The sequence below is a fragment of the Drosophila elegans genome, unplaced genomic scaffold, assembly GCF_018152505.1.
Source record: "Drosophila elegans isolate 14027-0461.03 unplaced genomic scaffold, ASM1815250v1 contig_767, whole genome shotgun sequence".
Classification (NCBI taxonomy): Eukaryota; Metazoa; Arthropoda; class Insecta; order Diptera; family Drosophilidae; genus Drosophila; species Drosophila elegans.
The window spans coordinates 822,870-836,413 of record NW_024546120.1 but is presented as its reverse complement, the minus strand read 5'-3'; the positions used below and the strand labels follow the sequence as shown (position 1 = coordinate 836,413).

Here is a 13,544-nt window from a genome sequence, read left to right as displayed (position 1 = left end):
AGTAAATTTAAAGCCTTTTTATAATTTTCATTTGAGGGCTCGAGGGATCGTATGGTTTCCAAAGCCACGCCGCTTAAAGAGGACCTCAAATATTGTAGTTTTTCAATGTCACGTAGCTCATCATCATTTGCAATGGCTGTGGTAAAAGTTGCAATAAAGTCCGGCCATTCTTAGTACGATCCAGGAAAAAGGAGCAATCTCTAGATTTGGCAATCGAGGCTTCCTAAATCTGATAGAGAGATCCGCATTGTTTATAATATCAAAGGATGTAGAATTGGCCGCTGTGGAACCCGGCAAATGCAGTTTGCGCAAAGCTGCTAGGGCCGATTTAGTTTCGCCTTTAAATCCATCAAGACTGCTGAAAATTTAAACCGCGTATCTTTACTAATCTCCGAAAAGTCCAGTTTTTCCAGCGAAGTCTGTGCAGAATCGAATTTCAAGTTCATAGAGTTGACCCATTCCAGCCGCGCGAGGTCATCAGATTCATCAAAATGCTCTGTAGCTCCAGGAGTTAAGTCATTCATTGCGTTTAACTGCCGCAAAACGGAACGCACTTTGGCTCGGTAAAACTCGATGTCACTGGGATCATCATTTTGAAGCTGAACCGCGTCTCCTGGGTTAACCATTTTAGTTGTCTGACCGGATTCAGAGGGCAGGAAACAACCTATGCCTATTGCCGCGCAAATATTAACGCACTCCCCTTCACAAAAAGGGAAGCAAGACTGATATTTGCAACTACCGCGGTATTGCCAAACTTAGTGCCATTCCAAGGCTTTTCGAAAAAATCATTTGCGACCAACTGCATCATCAGTGTAGCTGTACATTATCTCCCAATCAACTTGGCTTTACAAAACGTCGTTCAACTACGACATATCTTACCAAAACAATCATTAGTCAAGAATTTCAGTCTTCAAAGCAAAGTGATGTAATTTTTACGCACTTTAGTAAAGCCTTTGACTCGGTCTACGAAAAGTAACTTATTCACAAGCTTCTCCTGCAGTGGAGCTGTCAACAAGTTAATGCTTAATCCAAATAAATATATATCCATGTTGTTTTATCGATCCAATCCATATGTTTACACGTACTCCATTGATCATATTGCCTTTGAACGCATATATACCGTTCATGATCTTGATGTCCTGTCCGACCACAAGATTTGTTCAATCGCCACGTCACTACCATTTCCAGTAAAGCTAAAAGTCTCTGGCTTTCATCAAGCGCTGATCTAAGGAATTTGACGATCCTTACACAACAAAGATTCGTGATGTTTCTTTAGTTCGATCTACGAGCATTATCCAAAATTTGACACACACACTTATGATCATTTTTGATGCGGCCACCTCCATCCTTCCACGCCAGCGTTTCGACTAACATTTAGTACAGAAACTGTGGACTCGATTTGGAAAGCCGATGATAAAGCTCAGAAGCTCAATAAAAACGAATGGGGAGCGACGGACAAGTCAAAGTAAAAAGTCGTTATAGTTTGAATTTTCGAAATAATACCCGACACATATAAATCGCTGCGTTAACCTTGCAATACCCAGTTTTCTTTCGATTTTTTTCTTTGATTCGTCGTTCTGATAAGTACTCAGATTGACGAACAGCTTTGTCAGCGTAAAAAGTTTATTCTCAGACCGACGAAAGCCGTCCGCCAGCTATGAGAAAGAGCACGAAGCAAATAACCGGCGTACACATTTCGTTAGTGCCCTTTCTCATCCTGGTACTCAGATCAACAAACAAAAAAATACCAGAAAATTTCACAGTGCTGCAGGTTTCTTTGAGTGAACGAAGCCAGGCCCTGGCGAAAAGACTAAAAGCGCTCTGCGGAAATCTGCGGACTGTGGGGAAAGAGGTCATTAGGATTGTTAATTTGCCATTTATGACCAACTGAGAAGTTTTTGGTTCAATGGTTTATGACCATCCAGCATATGGGTAATGGATGAGGTGTGTGGAAACGGGGCTTATAGCCTATTCACATTGGCATCCGTCTACCATCAATGACAATGCATAGACATTTGCCGTCCCAACTTTTTCCAAAATATTTTACCGTCGACTTCTGCTGTTCCTATCTCGTGCTGTTTCACTCAGTATATATTGATCCCATCACTAAATATCTGTCATTTGAAATGAATAATTGCAGTACGTTTTGGGGGAACAAAGTGAAATTCAACCAAAATTTAGTAAAGAATTCATAATGTATTGGATGTGGCGGTAGACGCTAGACAGTGGCAGTGTGAATTGTTGTTTCCTATTTTCAGCATCTTTCCATCGTTCCCCAAAAAAATTCTGTAATGTGAATTGGCTATTAACGTATGTGTCGAATCATGCAAGTACTTCCGAAGTAAATTTCGATAACGATATAAGGAAATTGACCTCTATATGTATGCGCAATCGTAAAATTGACAAAATTTAAGTTTGTTTGGAAATCTTTGTTGAAATGGCTTCTGCAGGTTGGAAATAATTTTTGTTCATTTAATATTATATTATTCTGTTATTTTTACAAACCTTATAAGCATATCATGTTATTGCCAATTTTATATAATTTTTGAGATCCCGCATGGTTTTAGTTTTGACACGTAATGTGAGCGTACATGTGTACATATGCGTGTTTGTGTGAAGATTGTTTTTAATGGAAAATATATATTAAATATAATCAATAATGTGAGAATAATTACAAAGCAATGTCACCTCTAAATATTACTTATTAGCTTTAACAGATGATCAAACAGTTCTATTTCTATTGGTTTTTTAATTAAATATGTAATGTTCGTAAATTTTTTTACCACTGCATGGACGTTTATATTTACCTTACTAAACTTCTTAATTGATATTTATTTAGATAATAAAATGCGTTTTCAAATTCTTTTTTAGGAAAAAAGGGTAAAAAAAATAAAGGAACAGTTATTTCTTTGCAATCGTTTCTCTCTAACGCTGATACACCTGTCGGAACCACGCAAGTCTCAAAAAAAATACGAAATTTAGATGGCGAAGACAGCGATGACGGAAGTAGTACATTGCCGTTAGTTTATCAGCTACCAACAGCTCCACGCGCAAATAGGATATTTGATGATAATTCTATTCCTCATAAAGCCCCGTTTATTGCTTATATAAATAACTTACCATTTGATGCAAATGAAGATGATCTTTACGAGTTTTTTGGGTGTATTAATTTAATTTCTCTGAGACTACCTCGTGAAGATGGCGAAAACGGTCGTTCAAGGGGCTTTGGCTATGTTGAGTTAGAAAATCGAGATGATTTAATTCATGTACTTAGTTTGCCAGATCCATCTATTAAAGGTCGTCGCATTCGAATTGAGCTATCCAATGAAAACGATCAGCAAAACCGACAAAAGAACCGGCGGTTTGATGGCTTTGGTAATAGTGGAGATAATAGAGACTCTGGCAATTGGAGGCGAGATAGTCAAAATAACGGAAGTAGTTTTGGATATCCTTCCAATTTTGACAGAAGCTTTAATAGAGAAAGAAAACCATTACCAGAAAGGGAGGAAACGAACACCCCTGGATCATGGCGCTCAAGCGCTAGACCGCAATCTATTAATTCTTCACCCACTCGGAGAGATGTTGAATCTGAAAAATATCGTGACGGCCGCGACAGATTTGCAGAAAGATATTCACGAGAAGATACATCCAAGTTTGAAGAAAGGCCAAAATTAAATTTAAAACCACGAACTCTACCATTACCAGAAACAATTAAAACAGATTTTGAAAAATCTGACGCCGTGGAAACAAATGTAGGCAAACAGAGCGGAACATTGTCAGTGAATGTGTTTGGCTCTGCAAAACCGGTAGATACGGCAGCAAGAGAACTTGAGATTGAGGAACGTTTAGCTCTGGCTCGAAAACAAGATAAGACTCGCAAAGAAGAGGAGTTTCTAAGTGACAAGCTTACCGAAGTCCAAATGGATAAAAATGATAACGAAAATATAAATGCAACGATTAGTTGGCGCCGGAATCAAGACAATAGGGAGGACGACAAAATTAATATATGTCAAGGTATTTACTAGCTTTATTCACAAGTTATACTGATCGTTAATGTACCATCAAAAATAGAAACAAGTAACCAACAAGTAAAATTAAAAAAAAAAACACTACAAAAATCATTTATTGACAAAAAAATTTATTAAAAAACATTTTTGCCTCGTGCGCATGAAGATAGTCGATTTCCTTTTCGTCTTAGGATATTTTCTATAGCAGCACTATTATGCAGTCATTCGTTTTTATAAAATGAAAACCAAATTTTTTCAATATCTCATATATGAGTATAGTCGAAAATATTTGAAATCCACGAAGTTATTATTAATTATACCCGTCATTAAAAGAGTAAAAGGGTGTTATTGTATTTGTTGAGAAGTATGTAACAGGCAGAAGAAAACGTTTTCGATCCCATAGCAATATATATATATATATAAATAGTTTTTTTTTTTTTTTTTTTTTTGATAAGGATTAAAAGCTGAGTCGATCTAACCATGTCCGTCTGTCTGTCCGTCCGTATGAACGTCGAGATCTCGGCAAAAACCTGGTTCACCCAGAATCATAACCATGACTGCGAGTGGGAAGGGCTGAGTCGACAAAATAGTGTGTGGATTAACCATTGGATAATGCTTGTACAAAAACGAGAAAAGAAGTTAACTTCGGCAAGGCAAAGTTTATATACACTTGCAGCTATTTCGATTATTAAATATTCTTTAAAACATTTAAATTTTGAATTGCATGTTAAGCTAGTATGATTTATACCTCATTCGATCGCTCTTATGGCAGCTATATGACATTGTTTTCCGATTTTAAGAAAATTAAAAGCGTAGTTCTATCTATTGTCTTTCTATTGCGGACGACTATAGCATATAGCCCCCATAGGAACAATCGGAAAAAATAAAAAAAAAGTTATTGATTTGCTGCTTTTTAATTAGTATTTTGGAATTGTGGTTTAAATTTGATTTAAATCGGACGTCTTATCATACACAGCTGTGTTCATGGAAATAAAACTTTCTACATTGATTATTCCTAATATAAAATTATAAAATGCATTTTTTTATAAACGACTCATTTATTTTTTTTTACATAGCTTAGCAATTTTTTTTTTCTATTTCCTACGAATTTTTCCGGTTTGGATGAAAATTAACTAAAAAACTACAAATTTAGATGTTCAGTGAAATAGCAGTGTCATCAGAAAGATCTTATTGATCCAATTAATCCAGCCAAAACTTGATCAGAGCAAGCCAAAATATGAAGAAAGCCCAAGAATAAACCAAATCAAGCCATGTTTTTGGTTGTACATAGCTCCCAAGGGAGCAAAGATATAACACATTTTTTTTAAAATTTATTTTTACGATTGATTCAACAGGAGCTATATGATATTGTCGTCCGATCCAACTCGTTCCGATAGAAAGATAACTTTTGAATGAATACATAGACTTTATAGGGTCTGAAATGCCTCCTCCTTCTGACTAAAATTATAATAACCTCTGCGAGGGTATACAAATTTGGACTTACGTCTTTGAAGTTTGTTCGTATCAAGGGAAAATGATTCTATTTTCTTTTAACATATTTAAGTTTTTACATTACAAAGTTTTCCCATTTTCACAACACAACAGCTGCTCCTAATACTTTGGTAAAGACGTTAAAAAAAAATATTATCAAAGACATAAAAACAAAGTAAATAAATAATGTGTCAATTTTTGTTAATAGAAAGTTGTAATACCCTTGCAGATATTAAAAAAAAAGAAATATTCTATAAAAAACAACTAAGTTATGTCTTTTTTTTCACAACTTCATAGTTTTACTCAAAAAACCCCAAAAATATATTAATAACTACAGCTAAAAATGTCATTAAAAGGGTACTGGAAATGAGTGATAAGATTTACCAAAACTGTAATAACGTAAATCTATTGGATACTGAGGAAGAATAATTCCCTTCGATCATAAATTTATTAACTAACACATACAGCTACGGTCTTAGTAGTAGTTGTGTCATCTTTAATTGCTTGCTATTGTTTTTTCACTTGTCCAGTTCATACAATGGTTGCCTATTTTATTAGGTCTATTTTAATATATAGTTGAAAGTCCATTTTGCGGTTTATTTTATTGAACCCTTATATAAAATGGGGACTTATTTCGTGCGGTCAAATTACTAGTAGGGCCGACAATTAATTCAATAAAATTAAAAAAGTCAAAGTCTATACAGGCCTGTTTGTGTTTTCACTCGGAAATGAATTCGTTAACATTGGTGGATTTTCCTTAAACCTAATAAAAGTTCCCTTTCTTGCTAGCAAATTTTCCTAGGGAAATTACTATTTGGGGGAAATAAAACAGCTGACTGATGCTACTGCTCCTTACAAAAGCCTATGGTTTGTCTAAGTTTTCCAGGCAAATCTCTGATCAACATTTGGCCCGCTGCTGCTCTTAATCTTTGTTCATTATTGGTGTACACATTTAATGTCTAAAATCAGTCAAAACATCATTGCTATCCAAAAATAACAAATTCTACTTAATTTAAAGGCAGTGATTGAAACTGACCAACCAAAGTGTAGAGCAACTCGTGTGGAAATCAGCTGTGTTGCTTGAAATAATTCAGAGATTGTTGTTTTGATTTTAACAATGTTTTTGCAACTCTGGCAAATAACAAGTTGAAAAGACAGAAACTTTTGAACATTAAACGCAATAGTCGAAATTTAAGATGTAATGCTAATATTTTTCATTTGCCAGATCTGTCACCTTTCACAAACACCCGGGCAATGTCCACGTTCACCTCCATAAACTTCATAATTATGACGTCTTGTTTGTTGTTCTTATGTTTCCTCCTAATAAAATTTATTTTAAATAGAGAAAATGTTGTTCTTTCTTACTTACATTTTGTGTTTTAAATTTTGTGCGTGAATCAGCTGCTTGGCACCAGTGTTCCAAACTTTTCACAAGTAGTGCTCGGGACGAAAGTTGCAAAGTCGATGAAAAAGGTCCCAACACAACACGCTTTCATCAATAAGTACATTAAAGGGTAAAAAGAACAAAAACACTTTTACACTAAACTTATATAATTTAAATAATAAAGGCCGTGACCTCGTCGCCATGATTTCAACCCTTATAAGCAACGATAGATTCTTAATAATGTCGCTATGTCACAAAGGAAAAAAATAAAAATGTTTTTCCACAAATGGCGGCTACTCAAAAAAATTAATGTTTTTTTGGTTAATGCGATAGAAAGATATTTGAAGAAATTCAAGCCAGATTTCAAGTAAATCGACTGATTAGAACTTGAGATATTGTGGCAACAGGATCAAAAAAAAAACTTTTGAGAAAAAACGCGTTTAAAGTTTTGGAAACATTTATAATGTTTTGGACGCAACGTCACAAAATCGGCTGTATCTCTTAAAATAAATCGAATATTTAAAAATCTTTTAAGGATCATATTTCCGCTTTTTAAATTACTAGACTAGAATACGCATTGCAGTAACAAATTTGAGCTAGAAATCTAAACTTTTACGATGCGTGAGCCCTTTGTAAAATTGTAATTATTAAAAAAATACATTTGTTAATAAGGTCTTAACATTTAAAAAATTCTTAAATCAAAAATTCGCAGAGCGTCTCCCTAATTGTTGCTAGGATAGTTAGGTAATATAGGAAAAAGGCCAAAATCATTCCACCAATACGAAAAAACAAGTTTTCAGACATACAGCGTACAATTTTTCTTACAGATCCACAACACCGATAGAAGCGGAACTATGATAATGCCAATGATACTCAACTCTTGGCTTGTTTTGTGTAATGGTCTTCAATCATTGTTAAAGATAATTTTCTTTAAATTATAGGAAAGTTATAATGTAAACATGTAAGGAGTCAATGGCCTTCTATTTTAAAAAGTCATGAAAGGATACATTTATCATTCGTTGGACTTGAGTCTGATGAGAAACCTACAATAATTTGATCATCAACTTCGAAAAACTCGAATTCAGAAACAAATGTGGCTAATCATACATTTATTACCCAATATGTTCAATATTTTACCTTTTTTTGCTTAAATGACGTTCGGATCCTTCTTGATAATATAGAACCACGGTTTTTATTATTTCAAAAGGAACATAGCCCTACTATTAATTTAACCGGTTAAAATTAATCCTTAACTAAAAAAAATTGTTGTTTAAAAAAAAATTTCAAAATGGACCGATTTTCTTTTGTTTTTAATTATGTATAGTATAATTTGATTATATAGTCAAAAAATGCATGTACTAGACAAGAGAAATAACAATAACAATTATTCAATGATTAAAATAGCTCATAGACCAAAATTTAGCAATAAAAAATTGTTCATTAACACAAAAACTAAAATACCATTACCTTCAAAAGAATGTAAAATAATATTCCATGCACTGAGGATGGTGACGTAATGTGTTGGCGAGAGAAATCTAAACTAAAGACGAGAATAGAAGGACACAAATCAAATATATATGAACGTTTTATTCAAAAAACGTACCATGCTGACCACTGTGCGGACACCAGACTTTGCATCGGTCAGCATCTTGGAACTAAAAAACAATTACAACAAAAGGTTTAACTTGAAATGCTTCATATAAAAAAAATACTCCCACGCAAACGAGACTAAACTTTAAGACAGACATGAAAAAAGTCGAACACATTTACAGACGTTTACTCTATCAAATTAAAAATTAGTTTGCACTCCGCAGGGAAAAGGACGATCGCTGCGTTATCCATATTTTGTACATCCATTAATGAAAATGCGCTACAAAATTCCAAGCCTTGGGCCGGCCAAAACCCATCACAAAACCATAAACACATTACCATGAATGTTCAAATAGGTTTTGTAAGTTGTAATAAATTAAAAATGTATCTTTTAAATTGTTCAGGGGGTGTAACCAGTGCACTATGGGAAATTTGTCCCGTTTTTTGTGGCATAGATGTGTTTTCACAAGAAATCAATTTTTGTTACATACCGCAAGTGTTTACATTTGACTTACTTTTGATAAATTAACAATTCTCCAATGAAACAGCTTAAAACGTTCAAATTTGAAATGGAAATTCAGTATATAGGATTGTACATACTATATGTAAGGACCTATAGGTTGCATATTTTGTGCTTGTATTTCTTAATATTTTAAAATTTAGCACGTATTGTCGATATTGAGCTTTTGTTATAAAAACTCAACTTTAATATAATTTTTAAAAAAATGTTAATGTTTGTTCAGGGAGTGGGTGAGTCCATTCTGTGGAGCCCTTAATTCAACAGCATAAGAAAAATGGAGAAGCTTACAAAAGTATATTAGAAATAGATGGAAAAAAATCTAGGTTCATTTGAGACAAATTTTAGAGCAAAAAGTTTTTTCAGTCTGCTATTTAGGAGAAGAGGCAGCTGAATCAAGAAACAAGATTTATAAATCCGACAAACTACAGCATGCCAGGAAGGACAGTCGAGTTAGTAACTGTTCTGATTATAATTTCGTCGGTCAATTTAAAGAGGCGCATTCAAAAACACAAGAAGTCATTTACCTCTTATTATGCGAATCTGAATTTGCAGATGAGTTTTTCGACGGCGCTGATTAGGGACAGAGCCCAGATATTATGTTTTTTGTAATATTGAAATCGAAAGTGATAAATATATAGATAAAAAGGAAAAAAAAATAAATTTTAAAAACAACATTACGACGGTGGTGAGGACACGACACTTTTCCAAAATAATAGTAAGGGTATAAAAGTAAGGCACTAGAAATAATCTTCGTCAAAATATCTTGCCTAGTCTGAAAGTTATTAGTTTATGCCAAAAAAAAACTGGTCAAATTTCCCATAGTGCAGTGCGACACTACAATAAATCTATTTTTTTGGCGACTGGTCTACTTGATATTTTATAGCCGGATTCCATTGGCGCATTAAAACACATTTAGCCGAATGCGCATTTATTTACACAGGGAATCCCATAAATGCAGCATTTAAAATAAATACGATAAAAAATCATTCGGCCCGAACGTTTTAAGAAAAAATACCGAACAAGAAAGGAAGCAAACTTCGGCAAGCCGAAGTTTATATACCCCTGCAGCTATTTCAAAAACTAAATACTCTTTAAAACGTTTAAATTGGGATTTACTTGCGTGTATGTTTTAAAAAATTGAAGCTATGATGATTTGCTGCTTAATTATTCGATAGTTCCTATGGCAGCTATACGATTGTTTCTAAGGGAGCTATATGCTATAGTCGTACGATTTTGATGAAATTTAAACCGTAATTCTGAAATATTTAACCATTTCTATATCTCAAAGAACTCAAAAAAAAAAATTAAAAAACACAAAAGTTATAATTTTCTTTTTATTTATTTTTATGATTGTTCCTATGGGAGCTATATGCTATAGTCGGACGATTTTGATGAAATTTAAAACGTAATTCTGAAATATTTAACCATTACTATATCTCTAAGAACTAAAATAAGAATTAAAAAACAACAAAGTTATCATTTTTTTTTGTTTATTTTTTCGATTGTTCCTATGGGAGCTATATTATATAGTCGTCCGATTTTGATGAAATTTAAATCGTAATTCTGAAGTATTTAACCATTACTATATGTCCAAGAACTAATAGAAAAATTAAAAAACAGCAAAGTTATAATTTATTTTTGTTTATTTTTTCGATTGTTCCTATGGGAGCTATATTATATAGTCGTCCGATCCGACTCGTTCCGACTTATGTATATACTACCTGCAATAGAAAGACAACTTTTGGGAAAGTTTCATGCAGATAGCTTTAAAACTGAGAGACTAGTTTGCAGATAAATGGACGGACAGACGGACATGGCTAGATCGACTCTACTAGTGATGCTGATCAAGAATATATATACTTTATAGGCTCGGAGATGTCTCCTTCACTGCGTTGCAAACTTCTGACTTAAATTATAATACCCTCTGCAATGGTATAAAAATACCGATGCTTAACGATATTTTATTCGTGCCACCACTACAACAACTGTTTTCTATATGCAAGGTTTGCGCAATTTTGGATTCCTTTCGAGTATAAAATCTATTTTGTATGAAATTGACTGAAAACAAGAGCGCACGCTGCAAATTCTGCTCGCAGTTCCACAATGCATTACTGTTTGATCTCTGGCAGGGAATAATTTCCACATGTACGGGGATCCTTGCCCTTTTTAGAAACTGTGGTGGTCTCCATTACAAATCCGTCAAACAACACCATCAGCTTCGATTCCTTGTCGTCCAAGTTGGAAAATGCCTCGGTCGCATTATGAATGTCCTGCTGAGCATTAAAGAGTTGAGTAAACTCACTCATATTCATTATTTTTTTTAATAAATTTCCTTTGGATTTGCCAAAATTCAAAAGTAAACAAACCCAGATCAGCTTTTCGTGCCACTCTCGTGTCGGAGTAGAATTAGCTTAATGTAAATGCGCCAATGGAATCAGGCACATTTAAAAAGTTCACAAATGCGGCAATGGAATCAGGCTATCAAAACTACGCAGTCGGCTAATTTTTGATACATTTTTAAAGTCCTTAAGTATATGAAATATTTCCTACTTCAAAAATCGTATTGATTTTTTTTTGTTTCAAAAACTCATTTGGCTGGAAATATGTTAGCAGTTGTGGGTCTTTTTTTTCAACTTGCTCATTTCGGCGTCACTTCCGGCTGTTCCTTGGAAAAAACGTCAGCAGCAAAACTTATTGCAGGATCATCTGAAGTAAAAATAAAAAGAATAAGAATACAAATAATACATATATTTTTGTATTCTACAGTTGTGTAATAGTATAAAAGTCGGAATGGGACGGGTCGGACGACTATATCATATAACTCCCATAGGAACATTTGGACAGTTAAATTAAACATTTTCTTTTAATCGAATCTGCTAAACGAAGTAGGGGAGGTCGCTCAATGAACATTCTGGTATCGTTTAGGATGGGAGAATTAATGTTAATAGTGTTTACCCGAACAAAGCTTGTATTTTATTTGTAAAAAAGTCGAACGTATAAATATATCAAACTCTCTCATAAAATTCACGGAATATTGCAAGCTTGTACTTATTAAACAAAAGTTCCCAGATCAGTATTTTGCTCATGTATAAAAAACTTTTGAGTTTTACAACAAGAATGCAACAAAACAAACTACTATTATTTTTATTATTTTTCTATTTCAGATGAAAAACACCGTGAGGAAAAACATCCCCGGGACCGATTCGAAAGGTACATATAAATATTCAACATGGGAAACATTTTATTAACAATTCACAAGGCATGGTATATCTGAAAAACAGGTACACAGCTGAAAATTTTCAGAAATCATTTGTACTTTTCGTGATATTTGGGTGGTCAAAAGTTAAATTTCCACACAAAATAGAATTCATATCCGACCCCTACAAAGTATTTTTTTCTTTTGATCACTATGATGTAGATATGTCCGCCTGACCACAGTTTCAACGCAAAATTTTCCATTTTAATACAGGTAGTATTTAAGTCATACTATATCATAAAGATCCCATAGGAACACTTGGACAAAAAAAAATTAGTTTAAATCTGGATGTTAATAGGAGTGAATTCCCTCATAAATCTTTTGATATCGTATAGGATGGGAGATTTAATGTTAATAATGTTCAATGTACTGTTCCTAGTCGTCGACTGACATATTAAAGAAATAATGCCTTAGTGACATTTGTGATGGTTTAATCAGAAGTTGCCCCTACATGCTTGATCTCAATTCAATCTCAATTTGAAGAAAACATGGAGACGAGAAGACAATCCCAATTGGGTTGATTCGAAGAACTAAAAAAAAAAAATTAAAAAACAGCAATGTTATAATTTTTTTTCATTTATTTTTCCGATTGTTTCTATGGGAGCTATATGCTATAGTCGTCCGATCCGGCTCGTTCCGACTTTTATACTACCTGCAATAGAAAGACAACTTTTGGGAAAGTTTCATGCCGATAGCTTTAAGAGACTAGTTTGCGTTGAAACTGGAGACTAGTTTGCGTTGAAACTGACGGACAGACGGACATGGCTAGATCTTTATATATACCTTAAAGGGTCGGAGACGTCTCCTTCACTGCGTTGCCAACTTTTGACTGAATATATAATAATTTTTCAAGGGTATAAGGATGCTAATTTTAATGTTAAATTGGCTTTGTTCATTCTTAAATTGTTTCATCAATATCAGTTTTTTCAACTATTTCGTGTAAGGGTGCTCTCTGGTCGGGGTACAGATCTCAGTCAGATCCAGTAGTCCTTTTACAAGAAATTGGTAAACCACCGCATCACCGGACTAGAGAGTTACGCTCAACAGGTGAACGAAGATTAAGGGGTCTCTCCGAAGGTTTTTACTTACGTCGTAGGGGAGTAAACGATGTTGACCGTGTTGACATGTCAGGTCCAAATGCTAGAAGTGAAAGGGGACTAGGGTGATAGACCAGTCGGGACGGGTGTCCACGCGCAGGCCCAAATACTATGGAGGAAAGGGAACTAGGGTGAAAGACCAGTTGGGATGGGTGTCCACGAGCAAATCCAAATACTACAAAGGAAAGGAAACTAGGGT

General features: G+C 34.2%; 1 protein-coding gene across 7 annotated transcripts in view; it reads left to right on the top strand.

Annotated features, from left to right (window-relative positions):
- Positions 1-2,343: 2,343 nt before the first annotated feature.
- The window catches only part of LOC108136294 (eukaryotic translation initiation factor 4B), a 62,864-nt gene continuing 51,663 nt past the window's right edge, over positions 2,344-13,544 (top strand). For 3 of the 7 annotated variants that reach the window (XM_041710113.1, XM_017257409.2, XM_017257401.2), the window contains exons 1-3: positions 2,344-2,450; positions 2,872-4,014; positions 12,157-12,202. In XM_041710113.1, the coding sequence (XP_041566047.1) occupies positions 2,438-2,450; positions 2,872-4,014; positions 12,157-12,202 (1,202 nt within the window). In that variant the 5' untranslated portion in view covers positions 2,344-2,437. Of the gene's footprint in view, positions 2,451-2,871; positions 4,015-7,709; positions 8,335-12,156; positions 12,203-12,238; positions 12,274-13,544 lie in introns of those variants that run through there. The other 4 variants (XM_017257417.2, XM_041710114.1, XM_041710116.1 and 1 more) reach the window with 4 other exon arrangements.